The sequence below is a fragment of the Propithecus coquereli genome, unplaced genomic scaffold, assembly GCF_000956105.1.
Source record: "Propithecus coquereli isolate 6110/MARCELLA unplaced genomic scaffold, Pcoq_1.0 Scaffold81, whole genome shotgun sequence".
Lineage (NCBI taxonomy): Eukaryota > Metazoa > Chordata > Mammalia > Primates > Indriidae > Propithecus > Propithecus coquereli.
In genome coordinates, this window is record NW_012154285.1 from 2258425 (window position 1) to 2278950 (window position 20526).

Genomic DNA, 20526 nt, shown 5'->3' on the forward strand with positions numbered 1-20526 from the left:
CCCAAGAGCTCAAGGGGAGCTCGTGGGAGCTAAGGCCTACTTCCATCACCTGACAAAACACAAGGGACATCTTTCAGTTGTTTTCGGTTTTTTTGCTTTTGTTTTTGTTCGAGACAGGGTCTCGCTCTGTTACTCGGGCTACAGTGCAGTGGCATCATCGTAGCTCACAACCACCTCAAACTCGAGGGCTCAAGTGATCCTCCTGCCTCAGCCTCCTGAGTAGCTGGGACTACAGGTTCATGCCACCATGCCCGGCCAATTTTTCTATTTTCATTAGAGACAGGGGCTCGCTCTTGCTCAGGCTGCTCCCAGGTGGTCAGGGGTGGTCCACTCCCCACAAACACAGCGTGGCTCGTCAGACGTGCAAAGGGCCCTCCTGCCTCGGCGAGGCCCTGGAACTTTGCAGGTGGGACCTCAGTCATGCTGAGCCTGAGGTGGGTCTGGTTCCCAACAAGGCAGGCGGGGGCCTCGCGGCATCGCCCTTCCTCTGAAGGCAGGGCCAGACCCTGCCCAGCTTGGCGACACCCGGGGTGACTCCTCCCCTAAGCGCTCCCCAGGGGGCTGAAGACACAAGGGCACTTGGGAATCCTGAGTAACCCGCAAAATGACCTCAAAAAGTGATCAGACTCAGGGGAAGGCAGAACTGGGCAGAGAAGAGCCCAGAACCCAGCTGTGCGCCCCGACAGTGAGCCAGTGAGAGCGGGACGAGGACAGAAAGAAACACCACCTGTTTTCTCTCTTTCCAATAAACTTCTCCACTACCCTCGTGATCGGAACAGGTTGGGAATAACCATGTTGGCAGCAAAGGACACAGATTCTTTTTCAATGAAACAAAGCCAAGGGGACAAAATCTAACTTCAATGTTCCAGATGCGCAGAGCACTGATGTGCGGAAGGAAAACCTCGCACCCTCACCAGGAAAAGACAGTCAGGGTCACCAATTCAAGACGTGACTTTCTTGCCCAGAGAGAGCCAAGGTCTGCACAGAGAGTCACCAGCCAAAGAGAGAGAGAGAGACAGAAACACAGAGAGAGACACAGAGAGAGAGAGAGAGAGAAATGGCTGGGAAGCCCCCAAGCTGGGAGGCTCTTCCCATGTGTGACTGCCATGAAGAGGAAGTGTACGAACACTAAGGAAAAGGGACCGATACTGCAAAGGTGGACAGGTGGCTGGAGGAGGAGGGAGGCAGGTGGCCCGAGGGGTGGGAAGAGGAAGGAAAGGCCAGAGGCAGCCGAGGGAGGACAGCTGTCCAGGGACAGGCAGGCTCTGCACGCAGCGCCGCGCCGTGAGCACGCTCCCCAGCCCCTGCTCCTGGACAGGTTGTTTTGAAGATACCAAAAGAACTTTTGGAAGCAAAGGGAATGATCTGAATATTCTCTGGCAGTTGCAAAGTCAACGGCAGCGCATATTTCCATAGTTTCCAAAAAGCGGCACTCCCTGGCAGATCCGGTCTCTGACTGCGCCCGCGAGCCCAGGCAGCATTTCTCCCGCCTTCTGCTTAACGAACAGCCACGCTGCAGGCTTCGAATACAGACTGCCACGTGGCTGTGCCTAGATCGTTGTGTGCGGACACGAGCATACACACGCGTGCACACACACGTACACGCACACGGCAGCTTCTCCCCTCGGCTCGCAGGAGCGCCGTTTTGTAAGCCACACGAGTCAAAGCTGTGATCCGATCTGGGCGAACCTCCCCCTCCACTTGGAAGCTGAACGGAGGACGACGGGAACGGCTTCTGCAGACCAGCCTCTAAATAGATTTGACTCTCGTCTCCACGGGCAGAACTGAAATTTGAAGGGCGAGAGCAAGAGCACCCAGCAGCTCTTTGAAAAGCTAAAATTAATTTTCTCATTAATGATTTTGAGAAGACGCTAAAACCGCACCAGGGAAAAGCCACTGGACCTGCGGGGCGGGGCCTGCCGACCCCCCGCACCTCAGCGTTTAGCAGAAGTTGCTGCAAACGCAACCTCAGGAAGGGCAGGAAAAGACAGCAGGGGAAGGATGGCGTTGCTAGGCGACGCGGACACGCGCTATATAAAGCGCCAGCCAGCAAGCTGCTCGGTGCCCAGGGCTCCCGGACGTGTGGGCTCTCGGGAGATGGCAGCGGTCTCATCGCCACCAACCCAGAGTGGCAGGAGACAGGCCGTACCGGGATGTCCTTGGTCTCCAGGATGAGGCTGGGCACGTGCCGCGCAGACAGGCCCACGCGGATGGCGACACAGATCCTCCTCACCAAGTCCGGCTGGAACGCGTGCCCGGGGGCCATCTTCAGGAAGAGGACCACCCTCTCCTCCCTGTCCTTGTTCTGCTGGGGGACACACAGGCTGTCCACCACCTCCTCGAAGGCTTCCACTGTGGAGACGGGAGAGGGAGACGCGCACTCAGAGTGCCCCTCGGGGCGGGGTCCAGCCATCGGCCAGCGAGGACAGGAGACGGGTGCCTGTGTCCTTCCCCAGGAGGAGCGCCTTGGGGAGACGGTGGCCGAGGGAGCAGAAGAAAGCCCTTCGCAGCGGAGGCAGAGCCCTGGCTTCACCCAGAAAGGGCAAGGTTTTACAGGGGGGCCGTGTGCGGGCCTTGCTTACTAATGAGAAATTAATCCGAAATGCAAAGGAAGCAAGTGCCCGCGGCAGGGACGCCCTGAAGGAGGAGCAGAGGCTGGAATCAGGCAGATCAGGATTTCTCCACCCTGGCTGCGCTGACAGCCCCGACACAACTTCAGGGCTCTGACCCAAGCACTAACATATGAGGCCACCTGACCTCGTGGCCGGGGCTGGGCCTGGGTCCCTGGCCCTGCAGTTCTGAAGGCCCACGGGTGACCCTACTGTGCAGTTGTGAGACCTGTGGGCTACGATACTTGTACTTGGTGTCCTGCACAGTGCTGTGTGACCTGCAGCAATCCTGCACCCTCTCTGTGCTTCTGTTTCTTCACCCATAAAGAGTAGACACGATCTACCAACCTGACCAAGCTCACCATGAGGATGAAATGCAATGGGCGAGGGGATGGGCCAAGTGACTTTAAAAATCCCACTCTGAGGTTTTACGAGCTGCAGCCAAGCGCAGGCGTGCTCTGGAAAGGAAGGTGTGCTGAAAGAGGTCATCCTCACGCTGCAGGCAGAGTCGTGCCAGAGGTGAGGTCTTTGGAACCCAGGCCACTGGGCTCTGCGAGGACACACACTCCTTCCCGGATAACCGGAGAGTGACTCGGGCAGAGACGAGAACCGCTCACCGATGTTGTAGATTTCCGAGCTGCCGAACCGCACTCCGTTGGGGTTGAGCGTGCCGTCACTGGAAAGAGAGATGAGGTCAGGAACACAGCAGCTCTGGGGTGAGGCAGGTCACAGGGGGTCCCCAGCAGAGAGCAGTCACCCCTTCTGCACATGGCAGCCCCCAGGCCCAGCCACTGAAGGCCCCTCCCCACCTCTGAACCTCCAACCAGCCGCCCCGCTTTTCCTCCGAGTTTAAAGCTCCACATGGAGGGAGGCCACTCTGTGCAGAGACATCTCCCCTCACTGCCCTCCCACCTGCACACGTGTCCCCCCTCCTGGGTACAGACACCGGCTGTGCCTTTGCTGTGGCCCCTACCTGAGACCCACCACTGCGGGATCAGACCCAGCCCCAGCCCTCGGGAGGCCAGCACAGGGATACCCCCTCCAAGAATGACACAGGAAGGGCCCGAGAAGGGGACAGCCCATGCCACAGACTGAGCGGGTGACACTCCCTCAGAGGGGGTCTTCAGTCGGGGGGACGGTGTGCTCAAAGGCCACAGGTGGGAGAGCACAAAGCCCCCGGGGGAGTAGGGAGGAAGAGGGAGGTCCCAGACGCCAGCGGAAGCGTGCATGGCGGGAACAACCCGACGCGAGGGTGGGGCAGGGCGCCCAGGAGTGGGCGCCAACTCTCACAGGCAGCGCCTCCTCTCCCCTCCCCAGACGGGGGCTCCAGGCAAGAGAAGCCGACTCCGCAGACCCCTCACCTGCGGCCAAGCATGGTGATGCCCCCGGTCTTGGGGTTGACCCTGCAGTAGTCGCCGTGTGCCCAGACACCTACAAGGAAGGCAGAGGTGCAGGTCACCCAGGAGAAGGTGTCGTGACAGTGGCCTGGAATGACGACCAGGACAGGTGTGACAGCAACAGGAGGCTGGTCCACAGCCACCGCCCAGGCCCAGAAACGGGTATGTGTGGGGCTAGGGGCCCGGGGGCTGTGGGCGGAAGGGAACCAGGCAGTTCTGCCTGAGGAGCACGCCCTCCAGCAGGACTGTGCCTGCCCAGCTCCGACACCCGCCGGGGTGGAGAAATGCCTTCCTGCAGGTACCAGCAAGGGCCACGGGACCTCAAGGAGGCAAGACCAACCTCAGCCACGACACTGGAGGTCACCGGGACCATCTGGAGGAGGCCACTTGGAGGGGACAGTGGAAAGACCGAGCTTGGAAAGCAAGCGTAGCCGGGGCAGCAGGGACTGGCGCCAGACCTTGGACTGGAACAAACAGCACGGCCAGCAGGAGGCTACCGCTCCAGTCCCGGTAATGCCGGCCTGAGCCCAAGCACTGGCCACATGCACAGCCAGCCCACCAGCAGGTGAAACCTGGGACGTGGCAGGTGGGGCAAGAGGAAAGAACCAGAGTGAGGTGACTCTGTGCCGCCCTGAGCACTCCCTACATGGTCATCAGGCCACAAGAGTGGCCACGTGTGCAGCTGGGGCCTGGGCCGGCCACATGCAGAGGGAGGTCTGCGTCCTGGGGTGCGGCAAAGCTAATCGACCAAGGGGCTCAGCCCCCCAGCTTTGGATGTAACACCTACAGGAAGGTTCCTTTGCCGCACCCCTGCTCAGACCCCAAACAGGAAGGAGAGGCCACGCCGTCTGAGGGCACCACCAAGGAGGCCTCCGCCTGCCGGCAGGTAACCCAACCCCTAACCCTCCCACAAACGGAGGGGACTGGTGCACGTCATCAAAAGCACATCTTCACCAGCTCTGCCACGCCATGGAAGTCATTTGTCTCAGCAGCAAAGAGTTCCTGCCACCCGGGAAGGGAAGACACTGCACAAACCGGCTTCCGTGTCTTCACTGCTAGGCAGCTTCCTCAAGAAAGCATCTCTTTCCTCCCCAGTCTCAAGACATTTCTTCTCCAGCACTTCTCGACTTTGAGTGAGGTGCTAACCCAAACAGCCCACGACGCGCCGTGAGCCGCCACCCTTCCCGCAACGACCACGTACTCCATCTAGTCACTCGTGCCTGCGACGCCACGGAGGAGACACTGCTCCAAGCCCCGGCTGAGCCTTCTGCAGGGAGCGGAGGTCCCTGGGAGGCAGTGGAGGGCACGAGATCAGTCACCAGCCACATACTCTGGTGCAAAAGAGACCTGCGGGCCTCCACGTCTTCCTTCCCTCCTCTCCGAGCTAAAGCATGAGACTGCTTCTTCCTCACTGGACTTTTAAAAGAGTCACAGACACAAGGAAAAAAACCCATTCCTAGGCTTGCGTATGACACACCAAGTCTCTGCAGACGCACATCTGTGAGGCTACGTGTCACACCGGGTTCCTGCATGGCAGTCCCGCCCGCCCGGGATTCCGGTCTCATTTTGGAACTTCAGTGCCAGGATCGACATACAGTCTGGTTTGTGTGGAGTGAGGTCTCCCCTGAACTTGGTGGAAATTTCTGGTTTTCCTGGGCCGTTTGTCGTACCGGGCCCTAACTGCCAAGGCCCTAGAAGTGCAGAGGAAAAGGAAGGTGCACATCTACCCTAAAGGAACTTTCTTTTGTGAAAACATTCCCCTGAAACCCTTCGATCCCTCGCAAAGCCAGGCCGCGCAGAGGGACCCACATGTGGCTACGGCTTTGGTGCCAAGTGACGTGCTGACAAAACAAAGCCACAAAAGCAACAGACCTGACAGGTTTAGATCGCCCTGGCTCTTCAGAGCAGTGGCTTCAGCTCCGAGTGCCCTGGAAGCTGAGGCAAAAGTGGAAATACAACAGGTGCAGGTGACCACGGATGACAACAGACCAGGCGTGGCTGGGATTTGTCATCACAGTGATCTAAACCTTCCGTAAGCCTGCTTTTAATTTATTTTAAAATATGTACAGGCTTTTAAAAAATAATAAACAGAAAGAAAACCAAAATGGCTCACAACTCCGCCACTCGTGTGACCCCTCAGTCACACACCTCATTCATCATTTAGTCACACAATCACACATGCGTTTCTTTTAGAATTTTCACAAAAGGGGTACTAAGCCCTCTGTTCTGAACTCCCATTTTTCACTTAATAATTTCCTGGCTGTCCCTCCATACCAGCACATGGCCTGTTTACACTTTCACCGGGCATCATTTTTTAAGGCAACGATGTTCGTAAATCCACTCCCTGTCATGGGAAGGAGGGCTTTGCTTTCGCCGCTTGGTTTCATCATCGATCCATTTCCCATGCAGTCCAAGAATCCTTCAGTGCTGGTGCTTGAGGAAACAGTCTAAGGTCAACCTACCTTCACTTTGTCCTTGACCCATAAATTCAGATCCATTATCCTATCTGCCTTTGCCATTCCAAATTTCTTCGTATCTCCCATCTACTCCCAGAAAATATTTGAGGAAGCCACCTGTAAAACCAACTTCATGACAGGATTATTTAAAGAGAATCAAAACTCTGCCTAGTGGGTAAGAGGACTACAACAACAAAGCAAAGATTTCAGTTCTGAGCTTCCTGGCAGCCAAGGCAAAAATGGAAATACAAATGGTCACAAAGAATCTGTTTTCTCCAAGAAGGAATATCAGAGTTTCAAGAAGAGAAATATTTATTCCAAATTAATCCTGAGAGACATTTACCACATGAACCCTTATGCATGTGACAAAAACATCGTCAAAGAGCAATGCTGCGGAAGATGAAGGGCTGCCATTTCTTAGACGGATCCTGAAGTTGAGGTTCTAATCCTTTTGGCCTCCCTTCCAAAGACAGGAGCCCCTGTCCTCTTCAGGGTCATCTGAAGAGTATTTATTTCTCTATGTACACTCTGGCTTTTCTGCGTGAGTCTGTCTGGACAGCTGTGTGCTGGCAGGCGCCAAGGTGGGGCTTAAGCACAGCAGGGATCAGACTGAGGCTGAGCCATACCTGGCGGGACATCCCACACTGCTGCCTGGGAGGCGCTATACCAGGCACAAAGGCCTTGACAAGCGCCATGCAAACAGGCAAGGCCGAGGAGAGAGACGGGAAGGATCGGTGGCAAATTCTACCACAGACGGTCACTTGCCGCTTTCTGATTCTCCACGCGTGGTTTATGCAAAATTAAATTACCTTTCTAGAGACTGCAGAAAGCAAGTACTTAGTATAAATAACTCTGCAACAGAAGGCTTGCTAAATTATGAATTATATAGCAGCAACAACTCGAGGTTGCTTATGAAATAAGATAAGAGGGAGGCAGGAATCAGAGCTTTAAATAAAAGACTTCCCTGCTTTGGGGCGAGGCGCCCCTCAAAAGATGACAGGCGAGGGTGTCAGTCTGTGTGAGAATGACGTGTCTGGTTGTAAACTGTTCCACCGCGAGAATGCTCTTCCTCCAACATCTCCGTGAGGACGGAGGAGACCCGGGCCAGACACCCTTCCATACCCTTTCTCTGCGCACAGGCAGGCAGCGCCGAGTCAGCGAGCGGGCCCCCCGCCCACGGGCACACAGTGGCTCGCGCCAGCTCCCAGCAGCAGGGGTCGGGCTGAGGGGCTCTGGGCACAGAGCGGAGCCGAGATTCAACCAAACCCGGACGAGGGTTTCATAGCACAGCTTCAAGCTGAAGACAACATATTGATCAAAAATTCATTATCACCCCACTGGCACGATGAGCTATGAGCAGCTTCCCCAGGCTTTGCCGGGGGTGGGATGGGGGTGTGGGGGGACAGACAGAATTAGACACGGAAGGCCCGGCCAAGGCAGAGGCCGGGCAGCTCTGCCTGCATCCCGCCGACCCACCTGGGAATTTGGAGAAATACGCCTTCCTGTACTTGCTCCCGTTCTCGTCGTTCCAGAAGTGCGTGGGCTGGCAAGGAATCGGCTTCGTACACACCAGCTCGCCGCTCTCTCCCCAGACTGCCTTTCCTGGTGTGGGGGAGTAAAGTAAGCCCGGCGCGCCCCGGCCACACTCCCTGGAGCAGCGCGCTCTCCCCTAAGCGATCGCTCGTTACGCGATGTTTCAGACACACACGAAGGTTCGGGGATGGCCACACCCCCACGCACGGCCTAAGAAATAAAGCGTGCCCCCACAGATGGATTCTCCTCCCTGTGCGTGCCGCAAAACCTCTCTCTCGGATGTGGTGATCGGTTATTCCCGTGCGAGCGTTAATGCTTTCGCTACATCTGCGCGCGTCCTGGTAGCGCACACCCTCGCTCTGCAGGTCTCTAAACTCCACGAAGGGTACCGCGTGGCAGCGTTCAGCATCTTGCTCGGTTCATTTGGCCTAACACCTGGGTGACTCGTTCAGGCCACCACGCGGCACTGTGGTCACTCATTTTCACTGCTTCCTCCCTCTCCACACGTGATCACAGAGCTCACTCCCCGAGCACGGGCACTTGTATCATTGCCGATCCTGTTCGCGTTTACGAATCAAAGGGCTACGACATTCTTGCCTCTAACGCCTTGTTCACGACACTCGCGCGAGTATTTCTCCCAGGAGTGGAATGCCTAGGCCACAGGGCACGTACGTGTCTTGGACTTGGGCCACTCTTCCCAAATTGCTTCCTAAATCGGCTGTACCGAGTCCTGCCTGCCCCGATGTCTAGCTGCCAGGCACAGGCCGCAGGGCCGGTGACAGAGGGCGGGAGGGCATCCCTTCCAACCACCGGCTCTCGGAAGCGGTGAGCCGGCCTGCGCGCATCTGTCCAGCACCAAGGCTCGGATTCAGGGCAGCCGCCACCTGCCCACCCGCCGCTCCTGAACTCAGCTCTGCACCGCGCTCCTGCCCAGCCCCGTCTTCTCGGCAGCTGAGGACAGGCAGCCCCAGGCTATGAAGCCAGGCTGAGGGGGACAGGACCTCACACTGCAAGTGGCAGGAGCCGCCCCCTCAGCCAGGGCTGTTTTAAAGAACTGTCCCCAAGCAAAGTCACACATCCAAGCACCTCGAAGCCACGACTCACACCCAGTCACAGAGAGGAAGAGGCGGCAAAGCCATCACCTTCCTCGTTCCACGCCTCCACCGCCATGCCCAGGTTCCGCGCCTGGATCTCCCCTTTGTACACGGGGACCGAGGAGTTCTGGCCCATGAAGCAGGACACGATGTCGGTGCCACCTGCAAGGGCAAAAGAAGAGTTAAAATTCAGAAGACCAGGACAAATGGCTTTTTCTTTATTAGTGAACAAGAAAGGAGAAAGAGCCGGAAGGACAGATCCCTACCACTCCCCCCAGATACGCGCTGACATAATCAACCCCGGACAGCTGGAGCTGCTTCCAGGGAGAAAGGGAGGAGGGGACTTAGAAACCGGAACGGACCCCCATGTGCGGAGATTTATGTTTTGACCGAGTCCTCCTGCTAGAGGATGCTCTGAATAGATGACCTCCCGTGGTCATGCTGAAATTCAAGACTCAGGGCCGCGGAACACAGAAGCGTCACCCTGTCACATCCACCCTGCAGGCACTGCCTGGACGGAAGGTCACGTGGGAGGGCTGGTTCGCTGTGGGTTAGATTCGCGCAATGGTTGGAGAAACAGAAGCCCTCCCCACTGCGAGGACCACGGACAGCGATGTCTCACGCCAGGGGCCGCGCTAGATGGAAAACGCCGCTGCTTCTGGAAGGGGCTCGAAATGGAGTCGGACTCCAAGGCCACCGAGCGAGGAGCAGCATGAGGCCCTGACCCTGGACCCACCGCTGCGGACAGCCGGGCGCTGACCCAACACCTGTGCGTGGCAGGACCCGCGGTGCTGCAAGGCTGGCCGGCGCACCCACAAGGAGGGCGCAGACTCTCGCCACGCAGACATGTGCGTGGCAGGGTTGGCGTGACACACGGGCACTGGGACACTCCACCCACGGGGCCAGTGGTCCCAGCAGAGGGAAGCAAGGAGGGTGCTCAGGGAGGCAGCGGGGACACCCTCCCTAACCTCAGTGCCCGGTGTCTGTGCTGCTCTTTATACCTGCTGTATACCCGGAAAACACGCATTCGTAACTACAACGAGTTTCTTCCCTAATCAGCTCTGCATGTGTGAACTGCGGGGAGGGGGTGGGTGTTCAAGATACACATAAAATGACTCAATAGGGCCAAAAACCAGAAAGTTTTTCTGGCCTCCACTCTACAATGATTTCATTTCTTCCCTCAGGCAAAGAAGCAAAACGTGATGTCTTTCCTGTCTTCTCCGGCACCTCGTGTCACTGACTGGTGTGTCCCATGAAAACGAAGGAGTCGAGTTCGTTTCTGCCACCATCGAGGTCTGACGGGCCTCCCCGGGCCCTGGAGGAGGCACGAGCGCTCCGCTCCCGCCAAGACTCCAGGATGCCAGGCAGACGGGGCACCGCTTGTGCTGCTCCAGGGCAGGACCGGAACAAACAGGACAGTGGCAGGAAGACAGGCCCAGATCCTAACAGATGACTCCTCCCCACCGGCCACAGCACCTCGGGAAGGTTCCAGAGGCCAGGGCGCCCGCACCACAGCCCAGCCCAGCCGAGCGGCTCCAGGAGGGTGCAAGGAGGGGCCGCAGGAAGCCTGGGTCCCATCCGGGAGTCTTGTGCACAGCCAGGAGAACATGCTAAGCCTTCGGCCAGCCCTGGGAGGGCACCCAACCTTCAGACAGGAATGAGAGAGCAAAGGAGGGGTCACCCCTGCAGAAGCCTGCTAGGGTAGGGGGTGGGTGGGGGTCCAGGTTCTTGAGAGCTCTCTAAAGACAGGAGCGCAGACACTATCGTCCACACGAGGGCAGGACAAAGGCAGTGTTAGCCTGGAAAGGCCCCTAGAAAGCACCAGGCACATCCATACCTCACACTGGGGGGGAACCTGAGGCCTGGAAGGGAAAGGGTCATGCCCGAGGCCACCCTTGGTTGCTGGTGTGACCCCCACCAGAAGCCTGGGTTCCTGACATCCTTCCTGGTGGCCGAGGGATTAGTGGCGGGGAGAAGGCTGGCAGGGCAGCCTGGGCTGCAAGCAAACAGCACCTGAGAGGTGCTTTGAGAGTTTTTTCATCACAGGGAGAAACATCAGAACTGCAGATGTGTAAAACGAAAGTGAGAGCAACCCAGGGCTGCAAAGGAATCAACACTAAGTCGCACTGTTAGGGGAGTGAGGTGCGTACCCTACGTTACATCTGCATAGAAACGGGGTGCTCTCGCCCCCCGTGCACACACACGGAGAGGGGCGGGCGGGGACTCAGCACCCCACCGCCTTTGTAGACTCCGAATGCTTTTACCATGTGCACAAATTATTTTCCAAAGCACAACTTTATGTTAAGAAAAAAAGATGAGAAAAAAAGTCATTTGTAATCCATATATAATACGCCTGTATATACACACCTATACATTTTTTCAGTCTACAAACCTGACATCTTATAATTCTGTAATCTGATTTTTTTCACTCACCAGGATCATCTTTCAATGTCAATAAATATATTTCCATCTAAACAAATACTTTTATCCTATCTCTTCTGACGGCTGCATAAATTAAGAATACACCATGAATTATTCAATTAATTCCCTTCTACTGGGCATGTAGGTAATTTTTGTTTTTTACTCACATGAATAATGTTGCTGTAATTGTTCTAATACACAATTCTCATTATATGCAGATTCTGCTTTTGCAAACTCACCCACTTGCTAAAATGTGTCTGTAACCTCAGAATCCACAGAGGCATTTTCAAGGTCATTGTCCTACATGTGAAGAAGGTGAAAAACCTGAGTCACGTGCTGAGGTCACACAGGCGACCCTCCGCCTCCCGACCGCACTCTCAGACGCAGACGAGCTGGCGCAGCAGCTCCGCGCTGGGGCTTTGACTCACGGCGCCCGCTAGCAGAGCGGCCACTGAACACTTGCGTTCGTTTTTCCTCTTGTCTGAGGTGAAGAAGATCTACCAGGATGAGTTGTTTGGGGGATTTGAGGTCGGCATGTGTGTGTGTGTGTGTGTGTGTGTGTGTGTGTGCGCGTGCGTGCGTGCGTGCGTGCGCGTGCCTCCCCTGGGAGCAATGGCGCAGTGTTGCGAACTCCGTGCTCACTGCGACTTCACAGAGCATCACTCCCTCGCATGACGAGAACCGGCTGCGCACACGGGCGCACCCTGCTGACTGTGTCCATGGGACAAACGCGGGCACGCTGACTCACTAGGTCAGGGATGCACACTCACGGGGCCAGCGTGGTTTCGGGAGGCGGGACGGCCAGGAGGACACGGAGCAGGAGCCGTACCTGAGATGGAGCCTAGCAGGATGCTGCCCTTTATGCACCCGTAGACGTACTCGTAGCTCTGGGCTTTCAGCGGGGAGCCCGTGGACAGGATCGTGCGGAGCGTCTGCAGACTGTGGGTCTCCACTGGGGGCAGAATTGCCAAAAGAGTAAAACTAAACCCAAAACCTTAAGTGTCACTTGCATGCAAGGAACAGTCATACGATGGATTTAATTTACAGGGAACAGGTGCTTTAAGAGGCACACTCACCTGGCTTCATGTTTCTCTCTTCCAGCACGGACAGCCACTTGGCCCCCGTCCCAAGGATGGTGATGCTTAAGGGTGCGGGTGGGAAAGAAAACACCAGAAACCTTCAAGGATCTCGCATATTCCCGACACCAAAGCTTTCTGAAATTAGTGATTTATTTCTGACGAGTTTGCAAAAACCAAGGCACAGCATTTTTCTGAACTGAACGAATACTTAACATTTGCCTGAGAGTGAGTCCCAGCACCTGTGTTTGCTGCAAGGCACGACCTGACAAGCCTTTACATGGAGCCCCTGAGCACCTGGCCCCTTTGACACCTGGCTTTATTTATTAATAAAACATCATCTGCACGTGAACCCGTTCTCTTCCCAGCTGCATTTTATCTTGGGAGATCAAAGGAGGCCACAAAATCAAGACCCCCCTCAAATTCTAACCTCACACGTCCATTTTCCAATGAGGAGGAGATGGCTACAGAACTCTTTGTTAAAAACAGGTGCCATACTTCAAATTCTCTACCGATCCCCTTTTCTTAAATGAGTTCACGTTTTTATGAAACTTAGAAAACTGCAGCTCTTCTCTTCTCGAATACCGAGAACCCACAGTCCTCTATCCCTGTGTTTGCACTCAGAGAGCGACATGTCGCACGGAGAATGAATCATCGTGTTTTCAAGGGGAGCGTTATCAAATGCGCTCTCTCCTCCCCGGGGCTTCTTCCAGCCAGGCAGCCCTTCCCACAGAAACTCCATCTTCCCGACTAAAGAACAGTGTCTCTCGGGGCCCACAGGAGGCTCTAAAATCAAGATTCTCCTGTGTCACTCTGAGCAGTGAAACTCACTCCCGCACACTCGGGTGGAGAGATTCATCGCGGGAGGTGAGGCTGCCATGCTGCGCGCCGTCTCACGCTACTCACACACCACATTCGGGGCGGGTGGGTTTCCCTCGGAGCAAGGCGGTGGACGACTGTGGTCCTTCTACCGCCTGTGCCTTCCTTCTCACTTCACCAGAAGCACCTGCCGCTACTGAAACCACCACAACCCGTGGGCACCTCCTGGGCCACTGCACCCTAGAGCAGGCTGGGGTTTTGCAGCAGGTGCAGCATGGGGAACAGGCCCCTCCCACCAGCCCCCCACGCTTATTTCACAGACATAAGACTCGGAGTCTGATCAACCGCTTCAACATCATCTCCGAGGATTAAAGTATCAGCCCGACCAGAGACCTTGTGACTCCAATGGTGACCACCCACCCCAGACAGCAGTGACAAGCCCCCAGCTACAGAGCTCTCCAACCGCCAGTCACCCCAAACAACACACAGGTTTTACTCGGCTCATCTCCACCCACAAGCCCCCAAAACACTCGAAGGCTCTCTGTGGTTCTGAAGAGCGTTTGAGCACAGGTGAGGCTGCGAGCGCTGAGCTCGGCGGCGGCTTTCCCCGGGCCGGTGAGCCACAGCCCCGCCTTTCCAAAGAAACGGCAAAGTCCCCCATCCATCTCCGGGGCTTGCATAAGTGGTTTAAAAATGCACCAACATCATTCAGCTCGCGTAGGCATGGGAGCCCACATGCGGGCGCTCTGTGCTGTCTTATTTTTAGCAAGTACTGTGGGGAGTCGCAGCCCTAAACTGTTGGAACCCAGCGTCCCGGCCGTGCCTGGAGCTCCGCGAGGAGCCAGATGTGGACTGGCCCCACACACCGTGCCACCAGGGGCGCCCACGCACCTGCCTGAGGCTTCTCCTGCTTCTGCTCTCGCCCCACAATTCCCTCTCCACACGGGCACGACGCTGACCTTTCAAGCCGGAACCAGAGCCCGTCTCTCCCCAGATTCAAACTGTCGGACGGCGCTCTGTGCCGCGCGGGGGAAACTCTACCCTCCAAGCAGGCCCCAAGGTCCCTGCCCCAGCCCCACATTCACCCTTCACACTCAGAGCACGGGGTCCCCTCCGGCTTTCCCAACACAGCGATCCCGGTGCCACCTCCTGGCCTTGGCACCTGCCACTCTCCGGCTGGAACACACATCCCCGGTCCTGACAATGCAGCCCCTGAACATTCAAGCCTCAGCTCAAATGCCAGGACCTCCTTGAGGACGCCCTGCGCCCAGGTCTACAGAGCACTCTCCACGTCCCGAGGCTGTCCTCTCTGTCCCTCATCCTCCCCGTCCCAGTGCAGCTCCATGAGGGCAGGGCCTGCTCAAGCCTGTCACTGCTGTGTAGACCCGCAGGCTGCCGGGTGCAGAGCAGACAGTCCAACATGTGCAGGGCGTCGAGATGATACTGGCAAAGCCGTGCCCAACCAATTTGCTTTCTCAGGCCTCAGCCTCCCGAATAGCTGGGACTACAGGCGTGAACCACCACACCCGGCTAATTTTTCTATTTTTAGTAGAGACGGGGTCTTATTCTTGCTTAGACTGGTCTCGAACTCCTGACCTCAAGCGATCTGTATGTTCAGCCTTTAGTACACTTTATTCCTCGGTTTGATGAACCCTGGGTGAAACAATCCCCACACCAACCCTCGGCTCTCCTCTGTTTTAGTTTTTTTGTTTTGTTTTCTTGAGACAGGGTCTCGCTCTGTCACCCAGGCTGGAGTGCAATAGTGCGATCACAGCTCACTGCAGCCTCCAACTCCTGGACTCAAGCAATCCTCCCGCCTCGGCCTCCCAAATAGCACTGGGGTTACGGGAGTGAGCCACCGCGCCTGACTTCTGCGTTTTGAGCTTCTCTGGCGGTTCTTAGATTCCACAAGCATAGAGATAAGGTCAGTGCACAGCACGATGACTATAGTTACAACACTGCATTGTATGCTAGACACGTGCTAGGAGAGTAGATTCCAGGTGCTCTCATCACAAACATAATAATAAAAGTGTGAGGACAAGGATATGTTAATTTTCTTGACTACGGTAACCATTTCACTGTGTATATGTATAACAAAACATCATGCTGAATGCCTTAAACATACACAATTATTGCTAACAAATAATTTTTAAAATAAACATTTTTTAAATAAAAATAAATTTTTAAAAGTAAAAAAATGAGATCTTATCTCTTCTGATGCCCCTATGATCTTTCAAGCTCACTCCTGGGCCCCAGGGGTGGCCCTGTCACCCCACAAGAAGGAATCCTGGTCCCTCCTCAACAACTTCACCTCCGGCTTCTGGCTCCTCCCCCGCTCCCCTTCGAGGGGACATCCCTAAGGGCGACACCTTGCCAAGGTGGCACCTGACATGGTGACAGTGTCGAAGGCAGCTCTGTATCTGATCCTGACGCCAGCTTGGCCCTGTCCCTTGTCCTGAGCGTGGCATCGTGGTACCTACCCTATCCTGTCGACCAGGTCCCAGAGCACGTTGGGCGTCGGCACCAGCGGGGAGCCATCGTACAAGACAAGGGACGCGCCTATGGCGAGAGCCGACACCATCCAGTTCCACATCATCCAGCCGACCTGCGACAGAGGGAAGGAGCGTGTAAGTGGCGCCAGGATGGCTCCCGACTCCGCCACTCGGCCTCTCGTGCCCCTGCAAAACCACCTAGAACCCAGCCAAAGTTCGGCACTAACTGCCCAGGTCAGGGGCACAAGCCTCTGGCCCAGCAACTCCATGTCTGAGAACTGACCGTGCAGACGGGTTCACACACGTGCACGAAGACGTGCCGGAGAACGTCTGCTGCGGCCTTGCCGGTGGTGACGAGACTGAAGTGCCTACTGACGCTGGCATGGTCACGAGCGGTGCACACGCACGACTGAACACTACACACCCAGTTAGTTAACCCGCGTGAAACATCGTGTATGTTAACACACGTGGCACCAGCAACACTCAGAAGCCAGCCACTAAAAACAAAGAGGTCTGGACGGATGGGAACAGTCTCCAAGACGTACTGTTGGTGCAAGACAAGAACGGCAGAGCATGTGCAGCGTAGCCCCGTCAGTATAAAGGACACGCATGCACACGCGCGCGCGCGCGCACACACACACACACCCCTAAGACCTAGAAGGGCACTGGTTTGTGCCACAGGCAGACGTGTATGACGATGACCGATGTGGTTGCCTCTGGCCCCTGGAAGACACCAACCTGTCACCGCATATCCTACTGCTGCTGCTTGGAATTTTTACCATGTACAAGTAGACTTAAACTTTTTTTTTAATTTTACTTGAAAATGTTTGTTTAATATAAAATGTTTTTAAAAGCCAAGAAGGTGCAGACATGTTCCAGCAAGATTCCTGACCCTGAAGGACAATAAGAGCACCCCAACCCCACCACGTAAGCAGGCAGGACCCGGGGATGCGCCCCCGCCTGAGATGACTGGAGCAGGTGTCACTGGGGCATCCTGGGCACCCCCACATCCCCGAGGTCAGGGTCTCAGGAGGTGGGACCAGGCAGCCGTGTGAGGAAGCACCCCAAGTGGTCCTCGCACAGCCCTGGGTAGGAACCCCCAGATAAGAGCTCACAGGACAGACAGTAAAATCTAACGGGCAGGCAGAACACAGTGCCAAGCGAACGAACACAGTGTCACCTATGGCATGAGTGACAGGGTTTGGCCTGTGTCGGGAACCCATGCCTCCTTGCCAACCTTAGCTGAGGGCCGTCCCCCACCCGAATGGGCTACGATGATCCAAACCCGAAACCCCTCGGAGACCCACCCAACCTACATCCCCATAAGCGCCACGCACAAAGGCATGGGGCATAGAGCGCAGGGAGTGCAGGCAAAAGTCACAATTTAGTTGAGCTGCTTTTTGAACAGGTCTTAATGTCCCTGTTGAACTTCTTTTATTAAGGAATCAGTCCTCAGAGAGGACACCGGAGGCGAGCAGCCCCAGGCAGCACGGCATTCCTGGCCGCCTCTCCGTCCAACAAAGCTGTCAGGACAGTAAAGGACACAGCACAGGCCTGGCCCAGGCTGGGGGACACTTGAAACAGCTGCCACCACTTGCTCCGTGGAAAGATCCATCCGCCCGATCCTTTGCAGGCAGATGCTTCTGGTAAAAGTGAAATAAATGCCTTTGAGAAAACTGTTCCAAATTTTTGGGTTCTTCCCATTGTGTATTTCTTCTCACTACAAAACCCTGTCATTTTAAACTGCCGTGTCACAGGGAGGTGGCTGAGTCCTGCACTGGAGCTGCGGGGGGCTTGCTGCAATTCATTCTCGACACAGCACCGATGCTGCCTCCCTGGGCTCCCCGCCCTGAGGCGTCTGGGAAAGGACACGGCCTGCAGGGCCTACGGGTGGTGGCAGGGCAGGCGGTGTTAGGAAGGTGGCAGGGCGGTGAGAGCAAATCCCTGTAGCTGCAAGAAACTCAAATCATTTGGCTCAAGCCCCTTAATCCACAGCTGGGCACAGAGTGTGACGTTGCCTGCCCACAGTCACACACCAAGAGCCACCCAGGGTCCCCCTCCTGTGTCTGTGTGCAGTCCCGGGGGGCCCGTCCCACGGGGCACTGCTGGGGCCCCAGGCAACAACCTCTCAGGTCGGGAACACGCCTCCAGCACTGTTTCCTTTGAAACTCGGCACGAAAGCATCATCTAGGAAACGTAGCTAGACTGTTCCAGAACCTCTTGATAGTTGCAGTCTTAGAAAAAGCCAATTTTGAGTGCTCCTTTGGGGTAAAACACACTTCCTTTCACTTGTCCTAAACTTTCATCTTTCAGCGTTCGACAAGGACGGGGGTCCCTCCAACACTTGAACTCAAGTTCTGGTTTAACGACGTGTGACAGGGAGGAGCAGTGGCAGGGACACGTCCTGTCCTGCCCCAGGGTCCCGGCAGCGCCTGACAGAGGGAAGGGACCCGTCCCGACACCCGCACCTTCGGGAAGCCCCTTACCGTGGTGTAGTACAGGAGGACGTCGCCGCTGGACATGTCGCCATGAAGCAGGTGCTCCTTCAGGTGCTGGATGAGGGTGCCCTGCGGGGCGGAGACGCGGGTGAGGCGGCTGCCCCCTGTGGGACGCGCTCGTACGAAGGCACAGGCGCCGCTCGACACGCTGCCGGGAAGAAGCCCGCGCACATCTCCTTTCTCCTTCCCAGGGGAAGCGGACTTCGGAGCCCCGTGATAAGGAAAACCCCCATCTGTTACTTGGCGCATCAGCCACCTGAGACCCCCACCCCTCAGGGAAGACCCGCGTCAGCATAGTACTAACCTGTTACCTGGCCCATCAGCTAATCCACTACCTGGCGCGTCAGCATAACACTAAACCTATTACCTGACACATCAACTGACCTATTACCTGGCGGGCATTAACCACCTGACACCCTCCCCCCCGCACCACCACCACAGTTAATAAAAGTGGGAAAAATCGGGTAGGCGGGGCTCGGAATTTGGTGGCGAGGCCCCTCTGAGCCTGCTGGCGAATAAACTGATTCTCCAACTCTCCGTGTGCCGCTCGGTTTGTCCTCGGGACCACCCGCTGTGACACTCGCTCTAACACCCACCTTGGTGAGTGACGCTCCCGAGCTGCTCTGCCGCCTGATGCCCAAGCACAGTTCACAGCGTGGAGAGGAGAACCCTGGCGTGCTCCCGCCTGCCTCCAGCTCTCGATGCCCGAGCCAGTGAGGGCACCACGGAGACCCCCCAACTCACGCAGAAGAGGAGGGACCCTGACCAACAGCACAGTCAAAATTAAAGAGCAAAGGAACGGGGCTCGGTGCAAACAGCACGGTGAGACCGTCGCGGGGCCTCACGCCCACCTGCAAGCCTCGGATCGGAGCTCGGGGACGCCTCCACTCGAGGGTAGCACGAATCCCCCCTCCCAGCTAAGACGCCTAATCAGACCCCCTCCCTCCCAACCCTCCCCCACACTTTCTGTTACTCTCTAATTTTGGTGTTTACTGGGCGATACATTTGCACAGTCCAAAACTCCAAAGCTGCAGGTCCCCAACCCCCTGGGCCGTGGTCCAGTACTGGTCTGAAGCCTGTTAGGAACTGGGCCGTGCATCACCGCCTGAGCTCTGCCCCCCAACAGCCCCCCAGTCCATGGAAAAACTGTCTTCCATGAAACTTAGGAACTGGCCACACAGCACTTACGGCCGCTCCCCATCGCTCCCATCACCGCCTGAGCTCCGCTCCCTGGGTCTGCGGAAAAGCGTTTGGTTCCTGGTACCAAAGCGGTTGGGGACCGCTGCTCTAAAGCATACACTATGAAAGCCTTCCTCTCTTCCTACCCTGGACCCAGCTCTCCCCAGAGGCAGCCAGTGTTAGAAGTGTCCTGCGTATACTCCCAGGTCTATACCAGCATAAATGTATTTATGCCTTTTTTTTTTTGACACATGGTCCTGCACTTTGCCTTTTCCACCTAACACACCTTGAGATCTTGATCAGTGCACAGAGAGCTCCCTTGTGGGTTTTTCTTTTGTTTTTTGACAGCAATATACCTGAACCCACTCGTTCTAAGCACCTCTGTGTTTGCCTGGCGGCTGGCAGGGAGGACAGATGTTTCTCATCACTGAGCACAGTCCAGACAGCACAGCCAGTGGCACCAGCCACTTCACACTCTCAGCCTCAGTTCTCCCATCTTTACAATGGATCTCACACAAGACCGAGGACAGGCAGGAACGCTGCCCCTCCAATGCCCGGAAAGGGGAAAGCCAGCCTGTGGCCGGATCACTGCCCTCAGCCTGGGCCGCAGGTGCGAGCCCCGGGCTGTCGAGGAACCACCAGGGCTGGAGCAAGGAGCCGTGTATTAAAAACGAGCCTTGGGGCTGGGCGCAGTGGCTCACGCCTGTAATCCTAGCTCTCTGGGAGGCCGAGGTGAGCGGATTGTTTGAGCTCAGGAGTTCGAAACCAGCCTGAGTAAGAGTGAGACCCCCATCTCTACTAAAAATAGAAAGAAACTAATTGGACAACTAAAAATATATAGAAAAAATTAGCCAAGCATGGTGGCGCATGCCTGTAGTCCCAGCTACTCGGGAGGCTGAGGCAAGAGGATCACTTGAGCCCAGGAGTTTGAGGTTGCTGTGAGCTAGGATGA

At 56.2% G+C, this 20526-nt stretch overlaps 1 protein-coding gene across 1 annotated transcript in view; it reads right to left on the reverse strand.

Moving 5' to 3' along the window:
* AACS (acetoacetyl-CoA synthetase) overlaps window positions 1–20526 on the reverse strand; it is a 53745-nt gene that overhangs the window by 2337 nt on the left and 30882 nt on the right. Inside the window, exons 9-17 of the mRNA XM_012663539.1 lie at window positions 18384–18464; window positions 15886–16010; window positions 12587–12651; window positions 12340–12462; window positions 9138–9251; window positions 7939–8064; window positions 3971–4040; window positions 3227–3285; window positions 2150–2352 (exon numbers count right to left, since the gene is read on the reverse strand). Of these exons, the coding sequence (XP_012518993.1) occupies window positions 2150–2352; window positions 3227–3285; window positions 3971–4040; window positions 7939–8064; window positions 9138–9251; window positions 12340–12462; window positions 12587–12651; window positions 15886–16010; window positions 18384–18464 (966 nt within the window). The remainder of the gene's footprint in view (window positions 1–2149; window positions 2353–3226; window positions 3286–3970; window positions 4041–7938; window positions 8065–9137; window positions 9252–12339; window positions 12463–12586; window positions 12652–15885; window positions 16011–18383; window positions 18465–20526) is intronic.